Below are 15151 nucleotides of genomic sequence, written 5' to 3'. Positions count from 1 at the left end.
AAAAGTTTGAGACAAATATAGAGTTTAAGCACCTCTTTTGTGGACTGAGAGGTTTGATGCTAAACTTGATGCCTAATCAGTAATCGTTTCTTTACTTAAATATACACTCACGTTTGAGAGCGCATTCACCAAAGCGTAGTGATAACAGAACACTCCTATGTCCATGCTCCTAGCTGTGGAGAACTTCCATAGCTCAAAAATCAAACAGCTTTATATCCAGTCAGAAGACACCTCGGGTTGCCCTTGCTGTGGCACCATAGGATACTTGTACACTACAATACCTGTGGCTGGCCTGTGTGAGCTTGGACTGCGAGGCTCTAAAATTCAGGCTCGGGCTGGAGTCCAAACTGTGGTACCCTGCAAAGGGGGAGGGTCCCAACGCCCAGCTCCAGCCCGACCCCAAACTTCTACACCTCAATTTTCCAGGCCCGCAGTCCAAGCCAGCTGACGCAGGCCAGCTGCAGGTATTTAATTGCAGTGTAGAAATACCCATAGTGACCTCTAGTGCCAACAACATTTGGTCCTTTTCTTGCCATTGATACTGAAAAGGCTTCCACGGCTGAACTGCTGCTGACTGACCTGGAATCAGAACTGTGAGCTCAATATCACTCAGCCACCTGACTGAGACATTTTCTTTCTTCCTTTTTTTTTTTTGGTCTCATTCTAGACTTTAAAAAACTTTGGTCACTAAAGGGAGTTTTAGGGCTTGTTACCTTTCCAGGTTTTGCCTTTTTTTCTTCTTCCTCTTTTATTTCTCAGCAAAATGTCAAAAATAGCAGCCCCATAAGATCAGGAAACATCCAATATAGGTGTATGTCTATCAACTAATGAACAGTGACCTCTCTTGGAGGAGTTTCAGGGTGAATCACAGCTAATTAGTCTGACAGTTGCATCGTTTGGGGCATTTGTGTCCTGGCGTGGCATTTGAAGAGACTCTCCTGGCCTCCCCACAACACCTCAGTTCAATCCAATGCAAAGTCAGCCAGGAAGGCCTCAAAGACAAAAGCTCACGGAAAGCCACTGTCCAATTTCACAGTTGGATGTCAAGTCTATGCATCATAGAGCACAGGTCTGGCAAGATAGATCTGGACGATGTATCACTCTTGAAGTATTAATTCCCTTGATGCATCCTAGCAGTAGTGCTAACCACCAATTTGGAGGATGTTTACTCCTCTCTCTCTATAAGGACAGGTTGAGGCCTGCATCAAGAAGATCCCAGTTGACTCCCGTGATCTCACCTCCTCTGTCCACGCACTATCTTGGCCTGTACTGACTTCAACTTTGACAGCATTGCACCAGTAGTTTACTATATTGGACGAGAACCCAGCAGGACATATTGTATAACCTGACATCCTCCTTCCACCACAGTTGTGGCTGTTAATGATGTATGCACAACATTGGGCCAGCTGAAACTTGGTCCTAGTTCTCTTGGAGCTTTCAGACCTGTAAATGTGCCATCTATGTCAGTTGAGGCTCATGCCCAAAACTTGATGCTATCGATACATCTGGCGCAGGGATGTGACTCTGTCAGCACAAATGACAGGGTGTTCGTTGAAGCTGCAGGTACTGGCACAAGGGCTGACTACTTTTTCAGCCATGCTGACATAACGGTGAGGTCAAAACCACTCCATCAATTGAGGGAGTCTGCCCTTTGCCTGCGGTTTTCATTGTAGTAGATTGCATCAATAGCTAGAAGCACCTTTTTCCATCTCCAGTTGGCAAAAAGGAAAAAATGTCAGTGTACTTCCTACCGTACAATGTGTGTTGCTGCCTGTTGCAGTATTTTTTAATTCAACTGTACCTGTTTCATAGCTTTAATCAGAAGTCCCTGGAGCTTTGGAATCTCCAGGGGTGACTTACTACAGCTGGTACCCTTGGAGAAGATATGTTTTCTTGCTTGTAATTTTTATTCTTTGGAAATCTAAGGCCTCGTCTATGCTACGGGGGTAAGTTGACCTAAGTTACACTACTCCATCTAAGTGCGTAACAGCTGGAGTCAACATAGTTTAGGTCAACTTACTGCAGTGTCTCCATTGCGCTGCTTTCCCGTCGACTTACCTTACGCTTCTCGTTCTGGTGGAGTACCATAGTCGATGGGAGAACGATCTGCGATTAATTTAGTGGGTCTTCACTAGACCCGGTAAATCGACCCCGGTGCATAGATCACCACAGTGTCGATCCCCAGTAAGTGTAGACATGCCCTAAGTTATGAGTCACACTAACCCACCCACCTCCTCTTAAATTTCAGGATTTTGTAACCATTTTGTACTTCACTTCTGTAACATGTTTCAGCTTCCACAGAGAATGGAAGTGAAGAAAATACTGAAGGTTGCTACGGTTCCACAGCTAGGTTAGCACAGAGCACCCCTCTGGATGGAGCCACCAAGTTTTGAATTGTGGCTATGGGAGCCCCTGCCACTCAAGGCTATGAGCATGGATCCAGGAGTGTTGATGTGTTACATATACGTTGTGGAGGTTCACCTTTCTGTTCTCAATGCAGAATGACATTAACCTGGCTACTTATGAGCATATTTGTATCTGCACAAGCATATCCAGCTCTAGGACTAACACTAACTAGTTAACAGGGGCTACAGGAAATAAATCAAATCAGCTACCGTCTCCAATTTTTATGATTGAATGTGAAAATAGATTTTTTTTTTTAAAGGAAGAAAAAGATATTTAAACTCTCTCTCCACCTCAAATTAAAACCAACTTAATGATACTTGTCTCTAGAACTCTGTGATGAGGAAAAGGAGCTGAGAGAACGTGACTCCCTTCTCTCTGCTTTGTCCTTTTCCCCAGCAGCTCTCGTCCCTTAAAAGTGCCAAATGTCAACCAACTGGGCAGAGCATTTCAAGCTCTGCACTGAATTCTGCTTCCTACCAGCAAAGCTCTTCAGTGTATGTCTACGTTGCAGTAAAACCCTCGTGGCTGGCCCATGGCAGCTGACTTGAGCTCCCAGGGCTCAGCTGCAGGGCTATAAAATTGAGTGTAGACATTTGGGCTTGGGCTGGAGCCTAGGTTCTGGGGCCCCACATACCCAGAGTCACTTTGAATTATATATCGGGCAGTTGCTGTCCTTGGTGCTTTGGTTCACAGCTGTCCACCCAGTCTGTCCTTGCCTCACACTGGGAAGTAGAGAAAGGCAAATAAAACTTCACATGAAGTTGGTGAGTGGGGATGAAGTGGCTACCAGATACAGAGAAGTGGGTATGCAGTGTTGTTGTAGCCATGTCAGTCCCAAGATTAGGTGGGTGAGGCAATATATTTATTGGACCAACTTCTGTTGGTGGGAGAGAAGCTTTTGAGCTTATACAGAGTTCTTCGGAAGGATTCCAATATCTCTCTCAAACCTTCTATTTTTTCACACTGGCCAGGAAACTGGCGGGAAAGAAGTAAGATGCATTAGTATTTTCTGGTGTCTTAAATAGTATGATACCTGAAGTTATGGGTCTAAACCATTTAAGTACCCCTTTCAAGTAGAAGACTCTCAGTAGTTTTCCAAACCTATGAGAAGACTGGTTCAGCAAACGTCTTCCCAAATTAGAAATGGAAAAAAACAGGCAGTCGTTAACTTAGTAAAGACTGAACGCATGAAGTACATGACTGAGATACAGAAAGAGTGACGCGATCTGACAAGTGAACACTGCTTCTTGGGACTGCGTAGTCTGGAAAAAAAATGCATTGTGATATGTTTCTTTGAACAGGGGATTACGAGAGAAGATGCCTCCTGTCGTGGGAGCCGTGACACAGTTTCATGCTTGGTGGCACATTTTTACGGGCCTTGGCTCTTACCTTCATATCCTACTAAGGTAGGAAACAGCCTTTTTCCCCATAGCTTGTTAAGCAAAGTATGTGGGGTTTCTATAAATGGGTTTTAGATTTGAGTTGCTAGTTGGGAGTGCATCATTTTAGAGTACCAGACACACGAGCAAAATAATATCTATTCCATAATTATGCTTTGTTCTGTGGGTATTGGGGAATTTACCTTGGTAGCAGGCATTGCCTAAATTAGATGTTCATGAAACTGTTTTAGGATTAGTTTTTGACAGGTTTTTTCCCAGTTGCACCTTGCCCTTTAAATGTCATATTAGCTGAAAAGATCGGGAAAATAACCATTTTTATTAAACTAATGGGATGGAAGTTTCTGTAACTGGTAGAGAAATCTGTCTAAGACGACTATATACTAGAGTATAGAATTGTTTATGCTGCAGGGTGGGTTGTAATTCACAATGGCAATCCTGTGGTTTTTATCTGTCCAGCAGTGAAAATGCCAGTGCACTTGAGCTTGTATTCCTTCATTTTTCAAACATAAGATGTTAACTTAAACATTTGTATTCCTTTGGGTTACAATCCTGCAAACACTTATACCCGTGTTTAACTTTCTATGAGCACTACCACTGCTGAAAACTGGTGCAGATATCTAATGGAGCAGGGAGACAATGGTGCTGTCTTCATGTAGAATGCTACATTGATGTCCAAGCATCTCTGATTTCAGTGGGGCTACTCATGGGAGTAAAGTTAAGCATGCGCGTAAGTATTTGCAAGAATGGAGCTGTATTCATGGTCACAGGAGGTGCTTTTCAAATTTTCCAATCACTTTTGGCTCTTTATTTACTGCTGTCTATTTTAGATCAGAATTAGAATGGGGTTTAGGCTGGCAGTTTAAAATATTTTTGTTGCTTATTTGCAACGTGCCATCAAAATGGCTTTGTCTCTCCTCTGAAACATAAATATGGCTCTACCAAATTCACAGTCCGCTATGGTCAATTTCACAGCTATAGGGTTTGAAAATTGGTAAATTTCACATTTTTAGATATTTACATCTGAAATGTCATGGTATTGTAACCGTGGGGGATTGTGGGGGATTCTGATAGTGGGGGGTCCGCAAACCTGTTGTAGGGGGGTCATGGGATTGCCACCCTCAGTTCTGTGCTGCCTTCTGAGCTGGACACTGAAAGCAGCAACCGCAGAGCTTCCTGCAGCCGCAGGACATTCCTGGAGGTGGAGGTGGGTCTGGTCTCCCCTCCCCCGTCCCCCAAAGCAGCTGTGAAGGGGATGGACAAGTCCTGTCCCTCCCCAGCCCAACCAGAGCTAGGAGCCCCCTTTGCTGGGGCGCTCCTAGGAACAAGGGGACATCAGATTTCACAGGGAAGGTCTTATTTCAGGGTCTGTGAGGCATTTTTCACAGCCATGAAATTGGTAGGGCCCTAATCATAAAATAAATATCTTTAAGAGGTATTCCAGCTAGTGTATGAATTTTAATCGCTTCTCAAACACTTTTTTCCACAGTGAGAGCAGGGTTGGGGGTTTTTTTGGGTTTTTTTTTTTGCCAGTTATAAAGCTGGTTATTTTCCTTTTGGTTCTTTCACTAGGGACAGTCCCAACAGCCTCCTTGTGATAGCGTTTTCTTGCTCTCCTCTTGAACGCAGCTGCTCAGTGTAGAAGGCAGGTGTTCTGCATGGCTTGAGTACACCTAGATATAGACAGTTCCTCACAGAAAGCAAATCAATGCAGACAGTTTAAATACTGTAGGCTGGATTTGCAGTGCCGTAAATGGGGGAGGGGGGGGGAATTGGTTTTGCATGCATTACCCCTGAGAGTGTTTTTCCAGATGAGCTAAGTAATCTCCCTATAGTATAATTTTCCTAGTGTTTCTCCAGTCTAGTTTTACATTTCTGTAGTTTTACATTCCATAGTCTGTGCTCTCAGTGTAAGAGCTTTTTCTAATATTGAGCCACTTTTGGTTCATTTCATCATCTTCTCCTTCTACAGTAGTTTAGACGCTTTGGTGACATGATAATCCCCCTCACCCTTTGCTGTTTACAAGCTTCAAATATTTGTAGACTTCTATCACGATTGTTATAAAACAGTGGAATCCAGCGGATTAAGCCCCAGGGTAGAAGCTGGGAACTCCTGAGTTATTTCAGTGAGTTGCTCAGGCATTTCTGTGCCTCAGGTTTCCTAAGAGATTTGCCAGATGTCACACAGTGAGTGGCAGAGTCTTCAATAGCCCCCATTTCCCTTGACCCAGAACCCTGCTCCAGGAACTAGACCGTGCAACCTTCCATTTGCTAATGTTATAGTTTCAGTGTTGTATAAATGCTAAGGGCGCATGTGACTGTCATACATACCCAGCCTGGTTTCTGAAGGTGCAAGCTGTGCCTCCCTCCCCGAAGTAAAGGTCTGTAAAACCAAACAAAAACCATTGTTGACGCAGACACAGTGGGAGGAGGGGGTGGATGAGCACAAGTGTAAAAGCTGTGAGCAACCTATACTTGCTCTTTGACCAGTGCATGCAACTTTGCTGAGCACCCTGGCTACTCAGGGAGTTTGCTCTCCCACCCCTCCAGGCTAGGGGGGGGACAAGTCCCTGATTGCTGTTTCCCCTGAGGCAGAGGGAATGCTCTTCTAGGGTCCTTTCTCCCTTTCCTTAAGGGTGGGGATGGGGAGATACAGCTCACTTGCTGCTGCGTGACAGCCAGTAAAACAGGGCTCTGTGACTAGTCCTCCGTTTGTGCCAGGTAAACCCAGGCAGAACAAGCTGAGGCTGAGCTGTGATCACAGAAGTGCTCCTGGTACGGTCAGGAAATCATGGGGGGATCACTCCTGTCATCAGTGTTGTATTTGCTCTGGACAAAGCCTGAAGTGTAGCCGTGTACCTCGACTGTATGGCACTTTGGTTGTTAAATGCTCATTGGATTTCTCCCCCTAGCTTATACACAAGGACACTTTTCCTGAAGTACAGGCCAAAGGTGAAGGTAAGCTGTCAATCATTTTGTACTTATTAATGCAGTGTAGAAGTAGGCCATTCAGTTGGCTTACATTTAAGCATGCTTCTGGGCTCATTGGCCAAGCCTTCCTGTTTCTGGTTTTATTTTTACATTGTGTTCTGTGTATTAATTCCAAGAAACTGAGAACAGGTGAACTGTATTTCTGTTCTGAGAAGCTACATTGCAAGCGCATCTGGTTTCTCCCCTTTTTCTTTTCAGTTTGTTTTTGGAATATGGCCTATTCTCCTTGTGGAACCCCCCAAGAAGCAGTGACTGTGAGAGATCCAACCAACCAAGTGTGACCACTGGCTGAATAAAGAAATTCCACAGCTGTTGACACTGATGTGGCAAAATTATGCATCAGCTCAAGGGCTGTGTAGCAGGAAATAGACTTCTCTGTATTACTGGTATTGCCAGGCACAACGCAGAGTGAAGAGTCGGTGCATTATGGGAATAATGTTTAGAACTGTTTTATTGTTAAGGTGTTAAAACAAAATTAAGACACAATATTTTTTGTGTATATGTTGTATAGCTGAAGATACTGGGCTAATATTTTGTGCTGGTCACAGAAACCTTACCATTTTTTGAAATGGGTTGCATATGTTTTCATTCAGTTGTCCATCTGGTCTGTGGCTAAACTAATATTAGTAACTGAATTATGAAAATGGTAGGCCAAGTGATGGCCAATCTAAGCATCCAGGGGGCCTGTCGTGAATTGAATCCTTCTGAACTAATTCAATCTTGCACCTTTATACAGTTTAGTTAGGTATGTAATGATTTAGGGCTCTCTTTTACCATGCTTATATGTTGCTATTTGCAGTAAGTCAAGGGAGTGGTACGCGTAGAGAAATTGTATTAAATTAGGTCAGGCTTCCATTTTCTTTTGAGGATGCAGGACGCATCGGGAGTGTTTTCCAGCATTGCCTGGGGATAGGGTGTACCAATGAATGGCTCAAGGGCCCTTTAAAAAGGGGTTTAGACTCACTTAAACATTCGTGGTATGAATGTGAGGAAACTTGACAACTGTCCCAAGTCCTTCTAACTTGTGTGAGAATCCAGGAGGCCATTTCTGGTCATTTTGAATATCCCTAGCAAGTACTGAACACCCTTTACTAACCCTGCTTTCATTTTGCAAATCATTCATGCTCACAGATTCACAGCCACTTAATTTAAATGCTTATTTATATCCGTGTTGGTCTAGCTTTAAATTCTCTTCCTCCCCCCCATATTTTACAATCTTACAAATATTCACCGGATTTTCAGAGGTGCTAAGTATCCTTCACTCCCACTGACTTCAGTTGGAGTGAAGGGTGCTCAGTACTTAAGAAAATCAGGCCTTTTTTTTGGTCTCGTCAGCATAATCGACAGCACTCTGAGGCCACGTCTACACTAGAGACCTTACAGCAGTACAGCTGTACCGATGCAGTTGCACCACTGTAAGGTCTCCTGTGCCGCCACTCTATGGCAACGGGAGAGCGCTCTGGTCAACATAATTAAACCACCCCCCACGAGCGGCACTAGCTGTGGACATAGGCGCCGACTTCATGGGTGCTGCAGGGCTGGAGCATCCACGGAAAAAACGGGCAGCCAGCTCTCCCCACCCCGCTGCCAGCAACCCCACTGATCAACTTCTCCCCCTCCTTCCCAGTGCCTCCTGCCCGCCAGCTGTTGTGTGGCATGCAGGAGGCCCTGGGAGAGAGGGGGAGGAGCAGGAGTGGAGCCAAGGCACCTATAAAGCTGCTTCAAAGTTCTGCAAAGTCTTGGCCATGTAACTTTGTTTTGTTTTACTTCTTCAAAGATAAGACTATATCCTGTAATGCACAATCGATACTAATCAAAATTATCTTTTCCTTTGAATGTGTTTCTCTCAGTCTGCCATTTACCGACACACTTTAGAGGCGTTTTATAGTACCATGATCAGTATGTAAATCTTTAAATGGTGGTTTGACTAGCAGTTGACAGCTAGCTTGCAGTCTGTGTAAACATTATCTGATAGATCTGCAACTTAGAGCTAAAGTCACTAGTCAGGAACCCATCTCTATTCAGGAAGGGTGTTTAGTCCTGTTGAAGTCAATGGGAATTAAGCATGGTCTTTCCTGAATTGGGCGCCTTAATTATCTGGAAAAAATAGTTTCTGAGAAGAGCTTTGCAGTCGGTTTCAAAAACACAACTAAAGAGGGTGCCTGTTCTCCCCCACCAAATGCCCCAAAGCAAGCCTGTGCCCTACCCTTGAGAAGCTGGACTTTTGGATCATTTTAGTCACCTCTGCCACAAATGGGAGTCAAGCACATGCTTTGCTGAATTAGGGCCAGAAGCACCATCCCATTGCAGCAGTTCTGCTTTATATCTGCAGTGTGCAGAACATATCAGCAGTCACTGATGGCCTCCTGGTTACTTAATTTTTTTTTTTTAACTTTTTTTTTTTTTCAGTGGCCTTATTTTTCTTGTTGCAGAGTCTTGGGGGGTTATGTATTTTCAGGATTTATCTGTGTATGTGCAGTCACTGCCATGTGCTAAAAGCCAATTTCCCGATGAAGAGAGTGTCTCTGTGCTTGTGTAAGATGTTCAAAAATCTTGCTCACCAGCCTACGTGCTGGTGAGAAGCAAGATAGCACATTCCTTTTCGGATCATGTAAAATTCATTTGTCGGGATGTCAAATAAGTGTTAACATGTCTTGTCAGTTTGCTTCTGTTTGATTTTTTTGCTCAAAAAAGTAAAAACAGTTCTGGGGTTTCTATTTTTAGCTTAACGTTTTGCAAGGTGGCTTATTCTTTCACTTTAAATAGCCAAAACACACACTTTTCCCCAAGAGCCTCTCTTCAAGACATTGCCACTACATAAAGAATGTAATTGAGATGTGTAAGCCTCTAACTACAAATAGTCATCTAAAGTGATGGATGTGTTGGGAAGCACTACCTTACAAATTGTAAGTCCTATTGAAAATGTCAGGACAGAATAAACTTTATATTCTTATTTCAAACATGACACCTAGACGGCCTTGTTCAGTTGCTTGAAAAATAGATGTACCAAACTACCATATAAAGAACATGCGTGTATCTGTTACATTGCTCCTTGTTTATATTCCTTGTATGACCAAGCAGATCAAAGAGGTATTTATTTTCTGAAACCTGGTGTACACCTAAAACTTAGCTACGTCGCACAGGGGTGTAAAAAATTCTCACCCTGAGAGATGTAGTTAAGCCAACCTAAGCACCAGTATAGACACCGCTAAATTGACCTAGCTACTTTCTCTCAAAGGGGTGGTGGATTTACTGCAGCGATGGAAAAACCTCTTCTGTTGCTGTAGCATCTACACTATGGCACTACAGCGGCACAGCTGCAGTGCTGTACTTGTGTCGCTGTAGCGCCTGAAGTGTAGACCCATCCATAGAGCAGCAGATCTCAAACTTTTAGAGTGGGCTACAGCTGACAAGACAGTGCCACATGGACCATCTTCCCTTCCCATTTGTGAGCTCACTACATCTCTGTGGCTGTTACATCCATGGAAAAGTAACATTCGCAAAGTAGCAAGTGTATTTTGATGCAATTTAAAGGTTGGAAACTTTAACTCTGTGGCCTGTGTCATGCAAGAGGTCAGACTAGATGATCATACTGGTCACTTCTGGCTTTAAAAAGATCTATGAAAAACCAGGAGGGCCTTTACCATGTGACCAATCAATTCCCCAGTGGACCATCAGCAAGTGTTTCTCAGATCAGTCTGAGATCCTCTGCCTTAGCGACAACATTAGGACATTTAACCTTCTCTGACAATAAAAATCAACACCACGCTTTCACCCAGACATCAGGAGTCAGGATTTTTCAGATGCAGCTCAACAATGAAAAGTGCTTTTGCAACAAGTATAGGATGTGGAAGATTCAGACCTACCAGCAAGGAGGAATCTCACCTACATCTTACTTGAAAGCAGAAATTCAAGCTAGCTAACAGTATTAGTTATCTCCAGAACTCTTCCTTGTGGGAGAGAAAATGTTGTTTCTTCTTCCAGTTCTAACACCAGGAGATGCACGGCCAGCAAGTGTTTAGAACAAACTGATCATTTTAAAAGCACCGTCGAATTAGAATTTGGAATATGCAATAGAATTATCACTTGCACATCTACCTCTATCATGTATATTGCACACTATCAGTGCCCTTAATTTAAGGATGCAGCGATAAAGACAAGTAGACTAACTCAGACCTCGCAACACTAGCAGGATTGCAAAGTATTGAACTAATCTATGGCTGAATATATTAGCTCTAGGTAAGTGGACTTGTTAGATACCTGTCAGAGGCTTTCTGGTTATATACTTGATCCTATTCATCTGCACTCAAATTTGACTGACTTTTTTAGTGGGTGTTATGAACAGAAAGACCCCAGGTTCAAGGCCTTAATTCTAGATATCTGAATTTAAACCTGCTTGCCAACATATCTCTGCATTTACGTAACCTTTAGGTGGCTTAACATATACTAATGTATTCATTCCTTGGCAGGAGTTAAGTTAAAGGAAAAGTTCAAAGCTACTTGATTTTTTTTTCTTTTTATTTGAATTTGATTGCTTACAACATCTAGTTCCTAACAGCTGGTCACATTTATCAGACATAAAATTAGAAGTGGGGAGGCTAATGCTACCAGCCAAGAGTCTCAAAACTACGAGCCTAAACCTAGGCTTCTAACTCCATTTTTAGGCACCTTAACAAGTGGCTTAACTTTCAAACACGCTAGGCACCCCAGCGGTTTCCATTACCCTCAGTGTTTTTGACGTCTACCTACCATGTTTACTGTGGATTCAGCAATTGGGCAGCAATCACTATCATTTATTAAATGCATTTTATCCGTTAGTAATTTAAAATCAATGTATATTGTATTTTTGGCATCTGATGGCAGAAGATGAATGGTCAGGAGGAACACTTCATACTGGAAGATTTTTTTTTTTTTTTTCTGAAATCATAGTGATTGCTCAGGAAGTGACTAAGTCCGGGCAGTCTTTTCCTCAACAGCTCGGTGGTTCTGAGAGTCCAACCTTCTTTATTTTGCAAACATTAAGGCCTGATCTTACAATTGACAATATGCAGATGAAGCAATCCCTTGATTTTAGTGGGGCTGCACCTGCGTTGTGTAAATTGCAGGACTGGGGTTTAAATGTACAGTTTGGTTAACACTCCAAAACCAGTATAGCTGTAGAAGAAAAATTCATTTACTGATGGGAAGGCAGGAGAACATAGTAAATCTTAACTGGAGTCAATGAGAGTATAAAGAGAATCCCGTAGCATCAGTTTTAGTCACTTTTCCTGATAACTGCACTTTAGACACCTGTGTGTAATAGGCTTGAATGTTTTGAAGCCTATATGCTTAACTTTTAATATTGATTCTGAATTATTTGCTATAGAGGTACTGTAGACGGAATGTTTTATGCAATATATTGGATAGTACAGTGTACCTTTACGTGGATGGAATATAGAATGGATTATTCTATACATGAACAAAAATGTTTCTTGCATGTGAGGGACGTTCTCTACTTTCTTTGCTTTTGAAAATCCGATAATGTAATGACACCGTTAAGTTTTCAAACATTTTTTGTCACTGAGCATGCAAAATTACATACAATTAGCAGATGCTGCTAAGTGCCTGATTTTTCTCAGCCCCCATGTTCTCCAAGCATGAAATTCTATTGTTTTGGTTTTTGATAGTGTGGGCAAGATCCCAAAGGGTGGTGGGTTTTGTTACATGATTATTTAGCTATTACAAAAAAAAAAAAAAATCCTATAATGCAGAATTCAAATGGTGTTTTTTAGTGGACCTCCAGAAATATGCAATACTGCATTATCCAGCCTTTTGCTGCCTTATTACTCAACTAGCACAATAAGCGTAATTTCCATCCATCTCTTATTATTGTACTATGAATCAGTTGAGATTTTGAAAGCCAACCAGGGGACTTAACCACACAGCCCCCATTTATTTCAATGAGAGTTGTGTGGCTAAATCACTCCTGACCCTGCTGTTTGACAGCGCCTGGGTGGACTGCTGCTCCCATGGAGAGTCTCATTGGCTTCTCGGGAGTTCCAGACAGGCACAAGCGTTGGCAGGCTATCCGTTATAGAAATGGGGCCTAAGTTCTCTGGCTGGCTCTGACAAGCTCTGTTTTCACTTGCTGGAGCCATTTAACTACTTTCAATTACAAATCTGTAATTACAGTTTTGCAGTGGAGTGGTTCAGTCACAAACTGAACTGAGTCCAATTTGTACAGGCCTCTAAATCGGCACCTGCACATTTTGTGCGCACAGAATCCCACAACTGTTGAGCATAAATCAGGTAGTTACCTATCTTGAGAATGCATTGATGAGATTTTGCAAGTGAAAGTTAAATGACCCTTTTGATTATCTGGCATGTCATGAATCTGGCCCTAGTTAAACAAAGCACTTAAGATCGTTCTTAAAGTTATGCTCAAGTCCATCCCTCTTTTACAGAACTTTGAAGCACACAAAGTCCCGCTGAATGTGACTTAAGGATGTGCTTAAATGCTCTGCTGAGTAGGAATAGACTTTTGCATGTGCTTAAATGCTTCGCTGAATTGAGGCCTCAGTCACTGTCTTGCAACAGAATTTTACTCCAGTGTTTGACCATGCACAGTATTGCTCTGGGGGCAGAGGGAAGGGAGATTCTAGGAGCATAAGCAACAATTACTTTGTAGAGTGATTTTGGTTACTGCTTGTCTCATGTTCTGTCAAATTGATGTTGACTCTGAACCCAGTTTAATGCACTGATAATGCATCGTTTACTGTTTAGAAGATAACCTGTCTATGGACATGGAATAGCCAATGTGTTATGTGACCAAACTTTCTAACATCAACACTATTTGTTTTAGCGTAATCTTTGTTTTCCAATTCAAGATATTGTTGCAGATGAATTCACTGTGACAAAAAATATATAAATAGGGGTTGACTATATGCAATAGCAGTTGTACTAAGAAATGTTTAATAAATATTTTGATATACTGCACTCAATCTTCATATGGAAACAACTGGCAACTAACCCTAGGCTTATGTGCGTCAACCCTTTTTGTTTTGCAAAACACATCAGCTTTGAGATATTTAAGTAATAATGTATTTAATCTATTATCCATGCTGCATTCAAGTACTAATTGTCTTTATAGTTCAAATTATTAAAGAATTTTGTTTTAAATAAGACTTTTTGTAATGTTTCCTGTTTTTTATATTGCGTCTGAAAGGCTGATTTTATCAATGCTGTTTAATATTTAAGGATATATGCCTCTGTTTTCAAAGCACAGAACGGGAATCTCAGCTTGGATACGCAATTCAGCAGGGATAAAAGGTTTGGCATTCCATTGATTTGAGTTCAGTGTAATTTTTTTTCAAACAAATAGCATTAAAATTACTGTTTTAGAAGACCTTTTTAGTGGCCAGAAACAAAAGTCTCATTGAAAATCAATGGGACTTATGGTCCTAAATCTATTAACTGTTTTTGAAACTCTCCCTATTAACAACTTATGTCCAATGTAGCAATATTAGGATACATCAGTTTGCAGCTGTCCATATGAGCAGCAATATTAACCTTCTTCCACTCAACCAGTGCCCTGCCAGGAAAGGAATGGGAAAAGCCAGTACCTTAGTTCTGAGCCATGCAACAAAGTCTTAGCCAAAAGGGAGTCTCCACCATGCTTCAAGGCTAAAAACCTCAAACCTCTTTTGAAAATGCCGAGCTGGTTCCTCCAGGCCCTAGGTATGCAATTCTGAAGACTTAGTAAAAATGCCTCTGCTGATCTCAACCATTGCAGAGGGTAGTCAATTATTTCTTGATGAAGGTGTACTCGAGATCCAGACCCCAGAGAAAATAATGCAAAAATAATAATTATAATAATTTGTAAATAAAAAGATTTTGGGGTCTGGTTCAAAAGCGTCTGGCGGTCCAGATTTGGCCCGCAGTTCGCCTGTTGGCTTCCCCTGCATTAGAGAGACCTAGAACTGGGGGTCGGGATAGAAGGTAATAGCACAGTGAGACTTCGGCTGATATTGGGGATACAACTTCCCAGGGTTATTGTTTACATTAGTGTTTCCCAAACTTTTTTGGCCACGGGACACTTTTTAGCCTATTACGGAACACTTATAATATTTTGTAGTAGTTTGGTTTTCAAATAAAAAATTGCGTTATTTATGCTCAAATATATTTTTTTATAAAACAAAGCAAAAATACAAATTTAAAGTAACTTGAGCTAACAATTTGTAACTGGAAAGTGCGTATATAGTAGTACAAAAATCAAGTGCAAGAGTCAAAATTAAAAACTGGTCTACTTAAAAATAACTGTTTTTATATATACACAAACACCAAACAAATTAGATTTTTCCTAGGAAAATCTATTTTTA

At 41.8% G+C, this 15151-nt stretch overlaps 1 protein-coding gene across 3 annotated transcripts in view; it reads left to right on the top strand.

The window, feature by feature from the left end:
• The window catches only part of ACER3 (alkaline ceramidase 3), a 71283-nt gene extending 57326 nt beyond the window's left edge, over positions 1-13957 (top strand). For all 3 annotated transcript variants that reach the window (XM_065581747.1, XM_005290545.5, XM_065581748.1), the window contains 3 exons: positions 3708-3812; positions 6716-6761; positions 6993-13957. In XM_065581747.1, coding sequence (XP_065437819.1) covers positions 3708-3812; positions 6716-6761; positions 6993-7046 — 205 coding nt within the window. In that variant the 3' untranslated portion in view covers positions 7047-13957. The remainder of the gene's footprint in view (positions 1-3707; positions 3813-6715; positions 6762-6992) is intronic.
• The last annotated feature ends 1194 nt before the right edge of the window (positions 13958-15151 follow it).

The sequence above is a fragment of the Chrysemys picta genome, chromosome 1, assembly GCF_011386835.1.
Source record: "Chrysemys picta bellii isolate R12L10 chromosome 1, ASM1138683v2, whole genome shotgun sequence".
Lineage (NCBI taxonomy): Eukaryota > Metazoa > Chordata > Testudines > Emydidae > Chrysemys > Chrysemys picta.
The sequence above is the reverse complement of the archived record's forward strand: the minus strand, read 5'-3'. Positions and strand labels throughout refer to the sequence as shown.